This window comes from Gymnoscopelus braueri, assembly GCF_963280865.1.
Source record: "Gymnoscopelus braueri genome assembly, chromosome: 19".
NCBI classification, from domain to species: domain Eukaryota; kingdom Metazoa; phylum Chordata; class Actinopteri; order Myctophiformes; family Myctophidae; genus Gymnoscopelus; species Gymnoscopelus braueri.
The window spans coordinates 40,632,261-40,650,932 of NC_137621.1; the positions used below are offsets into that span (position 1 = coordinate 40,632,261).

At 40.5% G+C, this 18,672-nt stretch overlaps 1 protein-coding gene across 7 annotated transcripts in view; it reads left to right on the forward strand.

Annotated features, from left to right (window-relative positions):
* The window catches only part of LOC308075208 (zinc finger MYM-type protein 4-like), a 60,915-nt gene that overhangs the window by 3,350 nt on the left and 38,893 nt on the right, over positions 1-18,672 (forward strand). For 4 of the 7 annotated variants that reach the window (XM_080414896.1, XM_080414897.1, XM_080414900.1 and 1 more), the window contains exons 2-11: positions 237-389; positions 1,546-1,686; positions 2,181-2,342; positions 3,074-3,593; positions 5,405-5,464; positions 6,649-6,797; positions 7,584-7,650; positions 8,411-8,619; positions 12,088-12,212; positions 12,399-12,585. In XM_080414896.1, the coding sequence (XP_080271022.1) occupies positions 237-389; positions 1,546-1,686; positions 2,181-2,342; positions 3,074-3,593; positions 5,405-5,464; positions 6,649-6,797; positions 7,584-7,650; positions 8,411-8,619; positions 12,088-12,212; positions 12,399-12,585 (1,773 nt within the window). The remainder of the gene's footprint in view (positions 1-236; positions 390-1,545; positions 1,687-2,180; positions 2,343-3,073; positions 3,594-5,404; positions 5,465-6,648; positions 6,798-7,583; positions 7,651-8,410; positions 8,620-12,087; positions 12,213-12,398; positions 12,586-18,672) is intronic. The other 3 variants (XM_080414899.1, XM_080414898.1, XM_080414901.1) reach the window with 3 other exon arrangements.

The window sequence follows — 18,672 nt, forward strand, 5'->3', positions numbered from 1 at the left end:
GTTTTTATTCCAGGGGGTCCCCAGCAAAAGTAGTTATTAACATAGCATCATAATCATTTTAACCACTTTATCCATTTACACGTTGGCTATTCAAAAATAGCATATGTACAAGCTCACAGCGTGCCACTTTGTGCCGCGCTGCGAACTTGTACATCTGCTATTTTACTTAGAAAATATGTGAAAAGGTTGTTTGGAAAAGTTTTAATAATTTCGATTATTTTTTGGCTCTGAAAAAGTCAAATTTGTGTTCTCCCAACCTGCAGCACGAGGTGCGCATGTCCAGGGTGTTTGATGAGGTGATGGGCCTGGGACCGTTCTGCTCTCCCTCCAGGAGCAGTGGTGGGGAGGACACACCCGACAAAGAAGGAGAGGACGACTCCAAACAGGGGGTATGAACACAAAGTCTAAAATAAATATATTTAATATCTAAACTAAATTAAAGCTACACTTTGTAATTAACTAAGCTACACTAAAATGTACATCCTGTCGTCTGATTTGAGCTTGCAGCTTTAACTTATCAATCAAATGTGCGGATTTCTGGCCATAGTAATGTGTGAATGGAGCATGTAACAATGTGAGCTTACTTTTGTTTCAGGTTTCTTTCTTTCTTTCTTTTCTTATCGTGTTTAACCCATTAAAACAGGGAAAGCTGTGTCATTTTCTATTTTAGCGTCGCCTATTAAAAAATAGCAGATCTACAAGCTCACAGTGCATCACTTTGTGCCGCTTGTATATCTGCTATTTTTTATATTAGCAGATATACAACATTTTTTGAAAAATCTTGAAAGTGCTCGGAGTAATTTCGATTTTTTTTTAACACAAATCTTCTCTTCTGGGGTTCCCTGGCACTAAATATTTGAGATGGGGTCCACTGCCAAATATTTATCAATTTGGGGTTCTTGGAACTAAAAAGATTGAGAAGTACTGATTTAGAGGGTATTTATAGAATTGGCCTCAGGTCTCAATGGGTTAAAGGAAGAGTAGCAGATAATGAACAAATTAAACTTGACTTATAAAAAAAAAATCTATATCTAGACAACAATATCTGTAGTTCTTTTTTGGTAATTACATGGTAATGATGCAAAATTATAGCCTGGCACGGCCAGACTAATATCACTGCGTAGGTATTAGTCTGGAATCTCTGTGTGGAACCTGCATTTCCAAGGCGCGAATTAAAAAAATGCTTTGGTGATAAACCCGCTCCATATTTGCATACTGGGCCCTGATTGGTCCCTCACTACTTCGGAGGGAGTGAAATCCAATCACAACTGAGCAGTGCCAGAACAAATTTGCAGAGGGCAATTTCTTCATTGCAATGGCATATTCGTCTGGTTTCCAGGCTTGGAAAATGAGGGCATTTTACCATAACTGCTGGTGATCATATCTGTCTTAGACATATACATAGGCCACTGGATTGTGCGTCAACATCGCTGCCATGCCTAAGTGTATATAAGTGCCTGGAGAGTAAAACATTTTTCTGTTACTATTTAAGTAAGATAAGGTATTTTGTTATTAAAACCGACCCTTTTTTCTCCCCTCCTCCAGCAGCACAGCTCCAGGGCGTTTGATGAGGTGATGGGCCTGGGACCGTTTGCTGACACCTCCAGGGGCTCTGCCACCTCCTCCAGGAGCAGTGGCGTGGAGGACACACCCAACAAAGAGGCAGAGGACGGCTCCAGACCGGGGGTATGAACACAAAGTGTAAAATGAATACAGTAGATTTAAAATAACTTGCCTTTCAAAATTCACTCAGTTCTTCTAATACATTTGGTGTAATGTTTACCAATGCATGTTGATTGATTGATTGATTGATTGATTGATTGAATACTTTATTTAGAAAGACATGGAAACAGTACATGGAAGTACAATACACAATACAAGGTCCTCTAAACTGGATCGCTCATAGAAGCACAATGGCTTATTTAAAATGAGATCCCCACGCACTCAAATTATGATGACATTTAAGAAGATCGACAAATATACACTACTATACAGAATGTCATTCAATCAGCTTACAGGTTACTGGTATGAAAAACAAGAAATATGTAATGTTTTGGCATTATTACAAGCATAGTACAAAGCATTGAGGTACAAAGGCTATTAGTCCATGTCTATAAACCTCCCTCTATTTGCTGTATTTAGTATAGGTTTTCTTTTAATCCTGTAAATCGGTCCCGTAGGTAACGGAGCGCATGCACAAGGCGTTTGATGAGGTGATGGGCCTGGGACCGTTAGCTGACACCTCCAGGGGCTCCGCCACCTCCTCCAGGAGCAGTGGTGCAGAGAAGACACCCACCAAGGAGGATGAGGACAGCTCCAGACAGGAAGAAAGCGCACACAGAGTAAAATAAATATATTTAGATATAAACTTAACCTCTTAACTAACTAAAATGTACCGAGTTCTTCTAATACATTTGCCAGGCATCATGTTTAAAGGTAGGGTAAGTGATATTTTTTGGTTAAAACAAAAAGTATTTTGTTAAAAGGTTAAAATACTATATTCTGATAGTAATCATTGCTATAGACTAGAGTGTTTTTTCAGTAACAGATGTCTCCCTGTCTCTCCAGCTCTTTAATAAACAGAAAATACATTTTTCGGTAGGTGTCAAAATCTCAGCCAATCAGGAGAAAGTACCCATTTTTAAGCTTAATTTGTATAGTGTTCCAGTTCCAATTTTGCATGCTAATTTCTTAGTGTCATCACTTCCAATTTCACTTGTTTAATCTGTATCCTGATTGAGTTCTCTGTCCTGGTTGGATAAAATTGGAAATGAAACTGAAACTGAAACGAAAATGCATGTTCTGTTTAATAAAGAGGTGGAGAGACAAGGAGACTCCTAATACTGAACAAACACTCTATAGCAATGAGTACTATCAGAATATAGAGCTATTTAACAATTATTTTAACCAACGCAAATCACTTACCCTACCTTTAAGAAACATGTAATGTTTTGGAATTATTACAAGCATAGTACAAAGTATTGAGGTACAATTAGTCCATTACTGTCACTATCCAAAGTATAATAAGGTATTTTGGTATTAATACTCCATATTTTCCTTCTCCTCCCTGTAGCACAAGGAGGAGCGCGTGTCCAGGTTGTTTGACGAGGTGATGGGCCTGGGACCGTTCTCTGCCACCTCCTCCAGGAGCAGTGGCGTGGAGGACAAGCCCAACAAAGAGGGAGAGGACGGCTCCAGACCGGGGGAATGCACTCAAAGAGTGGAGGAGGATAGTAACACCAGCGGACGAGAGGAAAGGATGAATGAAGACGAAGGGGAGACCGAGCGACTTGCCTCCCCTTCCTCTGACCAACACTCCCCTACTGCCATGGAAACCGAAGGAGAGGGAGAAGGAAGTGGAAAGCCGGGGTGTGACGAAGCAGCGGGAAAACCTCCCGCACTTAGGGTGGTAGAGGAAGAAGAGGATGAAGAGGATGAAGATTGGCATTTTGCGCTGCCAATGGACCCAGAGGATGCAGAGAAAGGCAGGGAAACGCCAGCAGAAAATGACCCCTTTGCCACCGTGCCAGCTGAGGAGGACCAAGAGAAAGGAGACGGCACTGATTCTGCCAATACTTCCCACTCTTCCCAAGGTTAGCCTGCATTTCAAGCCAAATTTACACCATATGGATTGTATGTGTATGTATGTATAAGTCTGGAGACTGCTTGCCATTCCGTGTCTTTGAAGTCTACTGTCTTGTTATTTCCTTTTTAGGTAGTTAGCCTGAAGGTATTGGCAACTGCTTTCTTTCTGCCACTGAACCTGTCAAACCTACTGCTCAAAGTGTTAAGCCGTGCTTGAGTCTGTTGTCTGCCTCCCAACTCACAAGTTATTGACTCTCACAGAAACTTGTTTTCTGGTTTTCTGTTGCGGCCGTGGGTCTGTCAGTCCTCCTCCTGTCAAGAGTTTTCACCTTTTGATGTTGTAGGAAACTGTACTCAATGACACGTTGGCTTTATTTGCAGTTTCTCTAAAGGAAAGACCTATAATATTTTTTTAATATTTTTGGGGGGGATTTTCTGCCTTCATTTATAGTCTATAGAGCATCGCAGTTCCCGCCCACTTCCTGGTTTTTCCTGGTGCCGGAAGGAAAAACTCAATGCATTTTTCCCATTGACATTTCCAAAAATATTTATATCAATTAATTTAAGCCTAGAATCAAGCCAATAAAACATGACCATCATCATGACCATAAAACGTTTTTTCTGTGATTTTTTTTTATTTTATATTTAATTATATGATATACTATATTTAATAAATACCCTTTGTTTTGCCGTTTAAAAATAATAATAATCACAGAATCAAACGTTTTATGGTCATGATGATGGTCATGTTTTATTGGCTTGATTCTAGGCTTAAATTAATTGATATAAATATTTTTGGAAATGTCAATGGGAAAAATGCATTGAGTATTTTGCGGTGGAACCCGGAAGGGGCGGGAACTGCGATGCTCTATAGTGGAGATGGACAGGAAACGGGGAGCGAGAGATGGGGGGAGACATGCCGCAAAGATCGTCGGGAACGGGACTCCAACCCGCAAAGTCAGGCTACATTAGAGCATAAGTGCCCAGCCCGACCTATACTTTTAAGGGTTAATATAATGGTCTGTCTGTCTTATCTTGTGTCATCCCGTGCCATTACAACTTCCTGCAGTGCATTATTGTCCAAATAGTGCTTTAGAGGGTGGAATAACACCCTCTGTTCCACCACTGCTTTTATACAAAGGGTTTGTAAGTAAGTAATCAGCAAAAGGTGGGACACCTGTATTGTTTGCAATAACTTTCAAGGCTTAAATGACCATTGTTGCAGAACAGCTGTAATTTGTTATGCCATTACTTGTTCCCTTAAAAAAAATGCCCCTTCAGGTCCACTTGCCTTTGTACCATTTCAGGTTATGCGGCTAAGAAAACAAAGTATACTTAAAACATTTTTTTTTAAAACTGAAAACACAAAGGCTAACTGCATTAAAGAGACATGATACCTTCATGTTCTCAGACTAGTATCAATCTGTGTATTGGTTATTGTGAGACTATTTTTTTAATGAAAAAAAACATCTATTTTTCTTTAAATGTTACGCCATTACGCCTATGACAAAATGCCCAAAACAGGAACACCCGGGTTAATGTGGTTAATGTGTTTCAGCCTAGATTATGCTGGAAGAGGCCAGCCAAATTGGTCTGCACACATGTTACATTACATACAGGATCCAATGGAACCCTCTGATTGCATTGTATATGTTTTTTTTAATGCTGTAAATCTTTCTAATGTTGGAAAGCTGCAAAAGACACTTGGCTCACTGTTAAGTGGTCTAACAGCTATGGCAGCCATCAGAGACATACTGATGAGTACTTAAATGAATAATTGAATTGGGTCCCTATTCATTTCTTCTCTCCTCTTCATCAGATGGAGGTGTCCCGATTCTCCCGAAGCCATCCGCAGGGACAGAAGACAGCCAGCAGGTGGAGTTGGGGATCAAGAATCCAGCTGCTCACTCTGGATACACTTTTATATGTGGTCAATATAGTCAAATGTTATGAGCTGAAATCCACCAAAAGATGGATACATCCATGTATATACACCACAAGACGACTAAATGGGATAAATATGCTACAATGTTTACAGTCAATGGGATACTAAGATTACCAGTGGCATTTTTAGTTAGAGAAAGTTTTGAAATTGAAACATTTGTCATAATGTATTGAACGGACTACCCCTTTACTGAGTCATTGCAGTTAAAACTGCATAGTCCACCTCACCACTTAGCAATTCATTCTCCTTGTGTCCCTTCTTGATGCTAATCTACTAAGCAGATAAACAATATCTTGGTTACTTGTTGTCGTGTTTTGTTGCTTAGATTAGTTTTTTCTCTACCACACCTGTTAAGAACGTGACTTACATAGCATGTTGTTTAGACAGATGCTAGGTTCATTGTTTACCTGCTGCTTCGAGGCACTGCATTGTTCTCCCTGCACTCTATGTAACTATTTACCTTGTTTGTTGACTAGAACTCAATGCTTACGCAGAGTAAAATGAGGTTGCTCATTTATTGTAAATGTATTGTCTCATTTCCGAGGGGGCCCCATAGACACAAACGCAACAAATACAAAAATAGAGGCGTATCTTAACCCATTTAGACCGGGAAAGAATTTGTGTCATTTTTAGATTTCTTTGGGCTATTCAAAAAATAGCAGATATACAAGCTGGCATAGAGTGCCGCACTATGAGCTTGTAGATCTGCTGTTTTCTTTAAAAAATTGGTGCAAATCTTTTAATATATATATATTTTTAAGCAAACTTTTGTGTTCCAGGGACCCCCCCAACCCCCAGAAGCAAAGATTTGAGTTACGAATGTTCGCTTTAAAAATATATATATATATATGTTTAAAGATATATTTTCACGATTTTTCAAAAATAGCAGATCTACAAGCTCATAGCACGGCACTCGGTGCCGTGCTATGAGCTTGTATATCTGCTATTTTTGAATAGCCCAAAGAAATCTAAAAGGACAGAGATGCGTCCCCTGATTGAATGTGTTAACATATATAAGTGTTGACTTTGATCCATTGACGGGTACATTAGTTCATAGCTTCCCATGTGGACTTGCAGCTGTATTTCTTTTGGTTTATTTAATGTTCATTGTTTATTTCAGAGGCCAGAACCTGCTCCAGCAGAGGAGCGTAATCCCCCCGCTTCCCCGGTCAACGTTAAAGACGAGCCCATTGATGAGGGCTATGACGCAGCTCTGCTGCCCCAGGGCTCCATCAAACAGATCAAAGAGGAGTTGGACAACCAAGAGGTACAGAGAAGGCCCCACACACACACACACACACACACACGTGGAGACTTGAGACTAACCAGAGCATGTGAGCGGAGCGTCTGCTTTTTCTCCCGCTCTGGTACTACTCGCACCTCAAGGGTGTTTTGTTTTCCGCTCCTGGCCTGCTGTCAAGAAACAACTGTAAGAAGAGCTTGTGAAAATCACATTAGGCTGCAGGCTTACACACATTGAACTAACATATCGCTGCTGTCGGGCAGAAACCTCTTATATCCATGTTTTTTTCGTAAATGAATGCCCTACTTGGTCAAACTAAAGCGTTGCTCAAAAGTAGTAGATCCACAAGCTCGAAACGTGGCGCAAAGTGACATGTTTTGAGCTTGTAGATCTGCAATCTTTTGTGGGGGGAATCCTGAAAAGTAACGCTGACAGAGACGATATCATCAGGGGACGGTCTCAAAAACCTTTCTTTTTATTTTATTCCACTGAAGGGGTATAGGTAATTTGAATGTTGTCCATCAAAACGATTGATTTAATTTGCCGTTCGCATTGGTTTTCAACTCATGAATGGGGAAAGCAATACACATTGCCATGTAGGTTCAGTGCTAATCTGACGGCCCCATTGCTCCTGATCACCTGCTTTCTCTTCCTCAGATGGCCACTTGCTAGCATGAATACCCTTTCCTTGAAAATATCACATAGGTTTTCATAAAAACTCAAAACACAATTCTGCCTCCGTTTAGACTCTTTATATGATTGCTTTTCTCCCAATCTGAATCTAACAATTTGTGCCTGTCCTCTTTCTAGGAGGAGTCGTTGAAGATCAGTTCTGTCTACTCTGTGGGGGGAGCAAATTCATTTGTTGCTCCAACAAGTGAGTTCATAAGGTTTTTCTGTTGTGAATTTGATGCTTGGGGTACAGTATGGTAACAATTTGTAGTACAAAATGCATTTGATTGGAATTCATGTGAAATGAATATGTATCTGTGTGGCTACAGCATGCTCTGAATTTAGGAATACTCTGAATGAAAGAAGGCAAGTTTGACTACCTGTGTCACCGCAAATGTTTATCCATACATTTTGTATACTGTATGTGTAAGACAGTGTATATATAAAAACTCCCATTTCAATTTACAATCTCAATTGTTTGTAATTTTTTGTAAAACTTGTTGGGATGCGTGACATACTTGAGTAAATAACAAATCTATTAAACAGTTGCATAACAATATCAGCTAATGTGTTAAATGGTAATTCCTGTAGAGAACCGAAGTCTGACATCACTGCCGCTAGAGGCCGCTATCCCCCTATGTCAGAGTAATTTTTTTCTATAGAAAATCCCATAGATTTATCCAAAGAAAAAAATGTTCTCCAAACGGAGACGTTATACCCTGACAGAATTGCCGGGCTGATTTGTTTATTTTTTAAATTACGCAATCTAAAACTTCCGTGACCCAGGGGTAGCGGGGTGTGACGTCAGGCCTTTGGTACAATATATCTGGACATTCTACAAATAATTTCACAGGGGTTTTACAAAAGGTAATGGTAGAGAAATAAATGTCAATGTAATCAAGATCCAAAAGAAAAAACATAATCTGTGTCTCATCTAATGTTTTTAATAATCTCTCCTATTCCAGTGCCAGCTCCAGTCCCGGTAACCCAGGCCACAACCTTTTTCATCCCAGGCAGAGGAACTTTTATTCAAGCTGCAGGACTGCCACCTATCCCTATCAGACCCCCAATTGTTGCCCCAAATTTAATCAGGTCTCTAGCTCCAATCCCCCGACAGCCACAACCACCACCACCCCCAACTGCAAGCAGCGTCAGCTGCAGTGGTTGTTCAAAGGTAATGTCGTACGCTATTTCAGTCTAGATGCAGTGCCATAGGCATATTGCCCCTAGATCAGTGGTTCTCAAACTTTTTCATGTGAAGGACCCCCAAAATGATATCTACTTGGCCGCGGATCCCCATCTCAAAATTATTTGTTCCCGGGACCCCCAGAAGCAAAGATTTGAGTTACAAATGTTTGCTTTTAAAAATGTATAATCAACGATGTGCACAAATTGTCAGGATTTTTCAAAAATAGCAGATCTACAAGCTCACAGTGCGGCACTCGGTGCCGCACTGTGAGCTTGTATATCTGCTATTTTTGAATAGCCAAAGTATAAAATATGGATAAAGGGGTTAAAATTGTGACGCTTTATTAACCCCCCCAAGGACCCCTGGGGGTCCCCTGACCCCACTTTGAGAACCACTTCCCTAGATAAAGGTCATTAGGTATTATTGTTACTTATCCTGTTTTTCCTTCCAAAAGCTGTACATTTGTGTTTAAAAGCTGTATTTATGTGGACACACGCAACAGCTCATTAATAACTTAAGGTTGAGATGTTGTGGATGGCCACTTACTTATTGTTAGAACAAAGCATTATTCTACTTTGCCTAATGAAAATGGCGGATGAAAAACAAAACACTTCTCCTATTAATAAAAACTGCTTCACAACAATTATGGCTGGGCAATATATCGATATACCGGTAGGTATTGATATCGTTAAATCATTATATGGCATGAGAGATGGCTTTTACTTATTTTTAAAGGCTGCGTTACCGTTTAGTGATTTTCTGTTCTTAACTGACAGTTCTAGCTGCTCTATTATGCTCTATGCCTTTTACCCACTTAAGTTATTATATAGGCATTAGGCATAGGCAGGTCAAAAATATTGTGATAATTGATTTTGTATATATCGCCCAGCCCTAACAACAATGCCAAGTATCCATGTATAATCCATGTATTGTAAGTGCATGTAACAAAGTCTTGAACCGTCACATCTAGAGTGTTAGAATAAACAACAAGCCCCAGGATATCATGGTTTACAGCTATAAGGGCGTTGTTAGATACAGTACGATGCAAAGCGGAGTTGGTGTAAAATAACTGGAAGCCATGGCCTCGGGTGGTTCATTGGTTTTATAAAACAGTTACTACATGTACCTAGCAAGGTTTCATCATATAAACCCACAGCAACCTAAAATTATAAAATGTATTGATAACAAATAATCGTTCTGGTTCCAAGCAATAGTTCTGCAGCGAATGGTTGCCAAGCAACACATAGTCACACAAACACACAGACAAAGTGGGAAGCATGCTTGAGTTTATTAACATTTATCTGGCGTAAAACTGATGGAGAGCCTGGTTTAGCTCCATTATGGTAATTGTCTTAAAATCAATAGCCAGATCTTTCTTGGCATACCAGGCCTGGAAACCGAGAACGAACCACTTAGTCTGTTTAATGGTCCCTGCTTTGTTTCTTGACTTTTCCAGCTCTTCAATTTATCTCTCAATTTGCCTCCCTTCTTTTCTATCTTCCATCCCTATCCTTTCCGTAGCCCACCAGAATATCAAAATTCACAGCAAAGTTTGACATTTTGAAACGACTTATTTGCCGCAATTATACTGATGTAATGCGGTCATGTGATTAGAGTATTTAACAATGGTTTTGACCATAGCCAATCATAATCAAGGACCGGAACGATCTGTTCTATAAGCTTCTATATATTCAGAACGATGGGAGCCTTCTGTTTCCAGACTTCAATTTCCCTCCCCTCACCCACTTTTAAGTAGAAGTATAAAACTGTAAACAATACGAACAAACATTTTGATGGGAGCCTTCTACTTCCCGTGAGCCTGAAGGAGGTGGAACAAAAATGGGGGTCCGACTACATTCATTTAACGTTGCATGCCGTCAGACGTAGCAGTGTGAGCAGAAAGTTTACCACTAAGCAGTGATGGTGGTGGATGTGCAGACGTTTTAACCCATTCAATCCGGGAACGCATCTGTATCATTTTAGATTTGAGCTATGACCATTATTTTATACTTTGGGCTAATCAAAAATAGCAGATCTACAAGCTCATAGCACGGCACAGAGTGCCGCGCTATGAGCTTGTATTTTTGAAAAATATTGAAAATGTGTGCAAATCTTTGAATATATGTATTTTTAAAGCAAACATTTTTAACTCAAATCTTTGCTTCTGGGGGTGCCTGGAAAAAGTAGGGTCCTTGAGGGGGTTCCTGAGGGTCCCCAGCAAAATGACTTAATATAGCATTAAAATCAGTTTAACCACTTTAACCATATGTTCGGCTACTTGAAAATAGCCGATCTACAAGCTCACAGCACGTCACGACGCATTGTGATCTGTGAGCTATTTCGAAATTTAGGAAATATTTGACAAGTTTGGAAACATTTAAAAAAAACGTAATGATACAAGTCTTCTCTTATCGGTGACTTCAATATATATCATTTTGGGGGTCCTTGGCATCCCAAATGTTTGAGAGCCACTGTTCTACATGTCACTAATGATGTATTATACAACAGGTAGTTCCGACCAAGCAATCTGATTGGTTGAAATAGCTTTCTAGCCGTGCTTCAAACCAGCATCATAGCACGGGCCTAATCACAATAATAAATCACTCCGCACTGCAGTCCGCACCTGCTTAGACCATATATGGCACAGCTGTGCTGTGACGTCACGCTGTCCCACGATAGGAAAACAAACAGACAGTACCCACCGCCGCCACCGGAGAACAAACCGCTACGCAAAATGGACTATGTTGTTAATTTTGACTTATTTGGTGGACTTACGGTTGATCAATGGTTAGAAGAGAGCACACTAAATCGCCTAAAATCCTATAATAAGGAATAACTGGAAAAAAGTGTGCTTTATTTCAATGGTAACATCCATCCATACTGTATAAATATCCTCCTGTGTTAAAGTAAAATTACTCCCATTTCGTTAACAGTCCAGTGTATGTTATACTTTATCGTACGAAGGTATCGCACGGCAAAAATAGCCGATCTACAAGTTCACAACGCATCGCCATCTTGACGCGTTGTGAGCTTGTAGATCAGTTATTTTGGCCACGTAACACGATCGTACGACGGAGCATATAGCCTACTGGAATCAGCTGTGTTGATGAGACGATGACTGAGAGTGCTGCGCTGTTACAGGGACTATTTTGTCTCAGTCAAATAAACTCTTCTCTTTACAGGGAAACGGATAAGCAAATTTTTTTTATTATGAATTGCCCCACAATATGAATACATTTGGATGTGTTTTGTTGGTAACTGTTGTATAATCGCAATATTACACTCGAGGGTGTGCTTTACCTTACATTATTAGCACTTCTGTGATCGCGGCGGAACTCGGCTTCGCCTCGTTCCTGACCGCATCACAGGCGTGCTAATAATGACGGTAAAGCACACCCTCTCGTGTAATATTGCTTAATTGTATGCTGGGCTATTTGAATGTGTGTACTGTAGGTGCTGCTCAAGGGCCAGACGGCATTCCAGAGAAAAGGGTCCACGCAGCTCTTCTGTTCTACCGTCTGTCTGACTGGCCACCTACCGACAACTAGCAAAGCCCGCTCCTGTTACCAGTGCCTCAAGTATGTTTCTGTCTGTCTGTCTGGCCGTCTGTCTGTCTGTCTGTAGCTGTCTACTTATCTTGCTTTCTGTCAGCTTTACGTTGTCCTTTGTGCGACATTTTTACCTGTAACCATTTTTTGCATAAGATTTGTATATCCTGTGGCTGTGACTGTTTGCACTTTGTGTTTTTATCATGTCATGTGCAGGGAGATCACTCAGGCCAAGGATCTGGTCATGGCTCCAATAGATGCCAGCAACTACATGCACTTCTGTAGCCACTTCTGTCTGTTTGTCTTCAACCGCAAGAGGAAACCTACTGCAGAGAAACCTGCTGAAAAACCTGTGGAGAAACCAGAGAAACCTGCCTGTAGTGTCTGCCGCGTCACAACCAAGGTAGGGAACACACACACACACACACACACACACACACACACACACACACACACACACACACACACACACACACACACACACACACACACACACACACACACACACAAATGGAGATAAACATACAGAAACATAGAGGTGTTTGTGAGAGAAACATTGAGATTCTGGGAAATCTAATTCTTAATAAATGCCATAATTGGGTCAGTTTGCCCTAAAAGAAAATCAGGTTGATGGCACCATTGTATCCTGTATCTTCAATTATTAATTTCAATCACGTATGTCATGTATATCGTTGCTGTCGGGCATGCTGTCCGTATTTTCCATATATATGGGTAATAACATGAGGTTTCCACCTGACATCGATGATATTATACATGTACAAGATACAAATTGAGGAGTGACTCAGCATCAAACCGAGTAGTATCAAGGTGTATACTACATTATACAGTATATATCGCATATTTATCAAATTTGTCATGAGATCCCTGCTGATATCCCAGTCATAAACCATTCAGAGGTGCTGAATAAAAACACTCCTTCACCTGCTGATGTGCAACCAGCACAGTTTCACTAAGATAAGCCTCCCAAAAGATTTGTTTCTGTTGCCATATTTCCATTTCAATGTCATTCACAAGCTTATAAGCACTTGTGGTGAACATTTGCGTGTGTTGAAAATGAATTCAAAACCACAGAATGGGGTGCTCTATATATGGTATATGGCCAAAATATTCCCACGGTATTTATAATATGATTACTGTCATCATAGTTTTATGATGAGCTGTTAATTTATTATGTGACACTGTGGAGGGGGAAAGACAAGCATTTTAAACAAAACCTCATTTGAGTGATGGCTATTAAAAAGCTGTTGTATAGGTTTTGATTGTACAGTTGCACATCAGCCACTGTTCAGCTGATGTTACTTGAAAACAAATGTCTCAAACCCAAAATGGCCAGCAGAAGGCCCAAAATGCTGGGGGCAACAGTAATATAATTGTTAAAATGTCTCAAGTATTGATTTCATGTTTTGAGGAAATTATAATTACATTCACTAAATTGGGCATAATGCATCACTGGCTATATTTCAACTACAATTCATACTATTTTCTGTGACTTTGTTTTCCGTCATCTGCAAATCAATTGATTTATACTATTGGGATGTAACTTGCAGGTTTTGTAACAAAATCATTATTTTCAGCCGATTTGTTTCATTATGTGATTATCCCATTAAAACCGGGAAAGCATCAGTGTTATTAAAAATTTTAGCTCGACATCGTCTGTCGGGTGGAAACATTATGTCCAAATCTGTTACTTTTCAGGATTCAAATAAAAAAATAGCTAAAGTTAGCAGATCCATAAGCTTGTGGATCTGCTACTTTTGATAGTTTTGTGCGACGCTGTAGTATGATCAAGTAGGGCGTTAATTTAGTAAAAAACACAAAAAGGTAGAATATGGAGATAAGGGGTTTCTGCCCGACAGCAACGATATATAGCAACATAGGTTTTTCAGAAAACTGTTAGGATTTAAAAGTCATTTGTAGAAGTCATTTGGCCCGGACACAGAAATGAAACACTCCAGGCCAGTTGACTACAAGTTCCACCTGCCCGCTTGGGCCAGTTAAAATATTGCCGTAGAAATTACAAACAGTAAAGGTCCTTACACACCGGCGAATATGCGAATATACGCAAAATTCGGACTCGTTCCGAATAATTAAAAGACGCTTTTTCGCTTCGCGAAACTGATGTGGACGCTTGCATTGACTTTATAAGGTTTAAAAAAAAACGTATTTATTCGCATGAAGAATTCGCCCCGGTGTGTAAGGACCTTGACACGTAAATTCACATCATTTTCATGTGGTACCGGTGTTTTGCCAATCATTTTTCAGCGCTCCGGTGGCGCAGGGGTAAAGTACTGTGGGGTCTAGGAGTTCAAATCCACCTTGATGCATCTGGTTTGGCCGAGTGTTTATACAAACATAATTGGCCCGTGTTCGGGGGACACACACCAAAAAGAACAAGTCAGTGTTTATTATGGAGGGCCAGTGATATTGAAAAGCAACTGTCAGTGGCACATTTTACTTAAAGGTAGTGTAAGTGATATTGTTTTGGTTAAAATGAATATTTTTTTGTTAAAAGGTTAAAGCACTATATTCTTCTGATATTAATCATTGCTATGGAGTGTTTGTTCAGTAACAGGGGTCTCCCTGTCTCTCCTCCAGCTCTTTGATAAGCAGAACATACATTTTCAGGCAGGTGACAAAATTTCAGCCAATCAGGAAGGACTACCAATTTATCAGCTTCATTTTTAGAGTGTTCCAGTTCCAATTTTGTCTGCTCATTTATTTGTGTCATCACTTCCAATTTCACTCGTTTAATTTGTATCCTGACTGGATAAAATTGGAATCCCGACCTGAAAATGCATTTTCAGTTTAACCCATTAACTGCCAGAGGTATTTTCATATTTTTTTAGCCAGTGCCAGAGATTTTTCATTGAAAAAGAAAAAGTACTCAGGAGCCGAGATACAGAATTTTAAAGTTTTAAGTTAACAAGGAAGTGGATAGGAGTCTAGATCTTCGAAAAATCATATCTCCTTGGTCTTTGGGTCAAATTGGAAAATAAATAAAAAATAATATATATATTTTTTTTTTTGTTTTTTGTTTTTTAGTTCACGTAGATCTACGCGATCGGCACGTGGCGGCTTTAAATAGGTTCGCGTAGATCTACGTGATTGGCAGTTAATAAAGAGCTGGAGAGACATGGAGACTCCTGTTACTGAACAAACACTCTATGGCAATGAGTATTCTCATAATATATAGAGCTATTTAACACTTATTTTAACCAAAGAAAATCACTTACCCTACCTTAATGTCCCCCTCCCCTGTGTCTTTATATTTTGTAGACCTCAAGTGGCGTGTGTGATAAAAAGTCCTACAGGATAGTGGAGCAACTACCATCTGACTCAAAAGAGGATTATGCTAGTGGCAGTGATGATGAATCGCTGCCAGAAAAAGGATTAGCAAATACTACCGATGATGAATGGCTGGCAGAAAGAGGAGTAGCAAATGCTAGCAGTGATGATGAATGGCTGGCAAAAGGATTAGCAAATGTTAGCAGGAGTAACAGTGGAGCTGAGGATACAGAGACTGCAGAGGATGCGGAGGATGCTATGGATGCGGAGGGAGCCGAGGATGCGCCACCTGCCGAAGCTGAAGGACTGGAGACGAGCAGTAATGTCTGGAAAAACAAAGACAATAAGTTTGAGGGACACCTGCCTCCATTTTTGGGAGAGTGGAAAGTGAATGTTAAGGGAGCAGAACCACTTGATTTCTTTATGCATCTATTTCCGGAATATCTGATAGATGAAATCGTGCACAGTACAAACCTGTATGCCCTCCAAAAAGGAATAGAAAATCTGGCCGTGACGAGAGACGAAATGAAGATATTTCTAGGAATGAATATGGTCATGTCATATCTCAGATACCCGAGATCAAGAACTTACTGGTCGGCAGAGGAAGGGCTTCGTCTTGATCTGGTTGCAAACGCCATGTCAGTAAACAGATTTGAGAACATTCTGAGGTACCTTCACTTTATCGATAATTGCAAACAAGAGCCAGAAAATCTCGATAAGCTCTTTAAAATCAGACCAGTCTTAGATGCACTACAGAACACCTTCCTTTCAGCAGTCGATCCTGAAGAGTTTCAGTCGATCGGTGAGCAGATCATTCCCTTCACGGGCCGCCTGTCTCTCAAGCAGCACGTAAAAAATAAGTCTAATTCCTGGGGTGTGAAAGTGTGGGTGAGAACGGGGACCTCTGGATACATGTACATGTTTGAAGTTTATCAGGGTTTGACCGGGCATGGTCAGGTCAGTCCATTGGGAATCGCTGGAGACGTAATCATGTACCTCTGTGACGACCTACAGCAAAAGAATCACAAGGTGTTTTTTGACGAGGTGCTTTGCACCATTCCACTCATTGAGACCTTGCAAAAGCAGGGCATCTATGGCACTGGCGCATGCAGAATCAACAGGCTCCAGGGAGCACAAGTGAAACTGAAGAGTCAAAGGCAACTCAAAAAAGAGGGAAGAGGAGCTTGTTCTGTCGTCAGCAATCCTCAAAACATCACTGTCACACGGTGGTTAGATAGTTCATTGATCCACGTGGCCTCTTCCTGCGTTGGCCAGTCCCCAACAGATGTGGCCCAGAGATTTAGCAAGAAAGTCAAAAAGATGATCAACATCCAAAGGCCGTTCTCTGTGAATCTATACAATACGCATATAGAAGGAGTAGAGCTAATGGATCAATGTCTCACAATGTATCCCCACAGACGCAAAACCAACCGGTGGTACATCCAAGTGTTCTTTCACTTCTTGGACGTGGCCATTGTGAATGCCTGGCACCTCTACAAAATGTCCGGATTGGAAGATAAGGATCTTCTGCATTTCAAGGCATCTGTGGCTCGTGCCTTAATAAATCTAGGTTCCGTCCAGACACGCAGTGGACGACTAAGTGGCGCCCCACCTCCTGTGAAGCGCAGAGCCAGGGCCCCCCCCGAGATCAGGTTAAGCCCTGGGAACCACTGGCCCAAGCTCACCACAGGAAAACATGCAAACAGATGCCATGATGCTGCGTGTAAACGCAAAACCAAGTACAGCTGCATGCAATGTCTTGTGCCTTTGTGCCCTGGATGCTTTGCCAATTTTCACTCAAGAGACTTGGTAACAAGTCACTAAAACTGACAGCTACATCTGAAAGAGTGTTTTGGATCAATGCCAAGACAATAGTTTTCTGTATTTTCTTTTATAGAAAATGTGAATTGAAAAAATATTAGCTCAACAGGAAGAGTTAGGTAGGGGCTGAGGAGTCGAGCGAGGAGCTGAATGAGGAAGGAAGGGAAGAGGAGCTGATTGAGGGAGGGAGGATGGAGGAGTGCGGTTTAAAGTGTTTGCATCGCATTGAACAGTTAAAATATGTGAAATTTGTTTAATTAACAGCGTTACAAATATGTTTATTGTTTCATCATTTAATGTATTGGTTGAATACATATTTCTTCAGTTGAAAGTCAAATGCATATTGTCAACCAGAGTGGACATGTGAAAAAACAACTTGAAAATGTGTGTTAAAAGTTTTTTTTTTCTTTTTCTCATGCTTAAAGAGGAATAAAAACAAAACTTGGGGAGAAAATCCTGACTGAAGTTGTCATAATTAATCTATGAAAATGTATTGTATTTTTCACTGTAAACATATGCATAACGTGGGAAAAGGATAATTTTAGAATTCTGTGGCAAAAGCTAGAAAGGTAGGCTCAGTGGAGCACAAATCTCTGCCAAGAGGTAATAATACTTTTGCTGTCTGATGCTGTAACATCAAACTGCATGTCTGTCCCTCTCTCTGTCTCTCTCTCTGTCGTTCTTTCTGTCGTTCTTTCTGTCTGTGTGCACACACACATGTCATAGGGTGTGCAGGGTATTTTACTACTGTGTTAATCAGACACCAGACATGGGCTTTCACTGAATGGCATCTCTCATCAAATGCGCCCAACCAGACTACAGCAGGGAAAGGCAGACAAGCCTTTCTATTACTGGTCATATGCGCTTGATCATCTGCCATAAAGGAGAGCATGTATTTTATGTATGTAGGAGGTGGTAAGAAGGCACCACTGTGTTTAACTATAACTCAGGAAGGGGAGCAGAAATTGTTAGGAAGAGCTTAGAAGTTGGGACAGTTTCTAAAAACATTATTTAAAAGAAAAGAAAAGGGAATACATTTACCCAGAAAAAGGCTTTAGAAACATTGGAAACTAGAAAAAGTGCTCCTCGGAGCACAGGTCTCCGCCAGGTCAGGTAGGTTATTTTGGCCTCCTGGTGGCGCTATAATAGGCCAATGTGAAAAGGGTGCCATTTATTCCTAGGCCGTGCACGGCAATCGGACATGCATTCATTTTGTTCTAAAAATGTGTTTTGCTAAATTTGACCTGCTGGTGGCGCTATAACAGGCCAATGTTAAAAGGGTGGCATTTGTTCCTCAACGTAGTGCAAATGTGCATTCAAAGTTTCACCGCAATCGGACGCTGCGTTCATGATTTGCGGCATT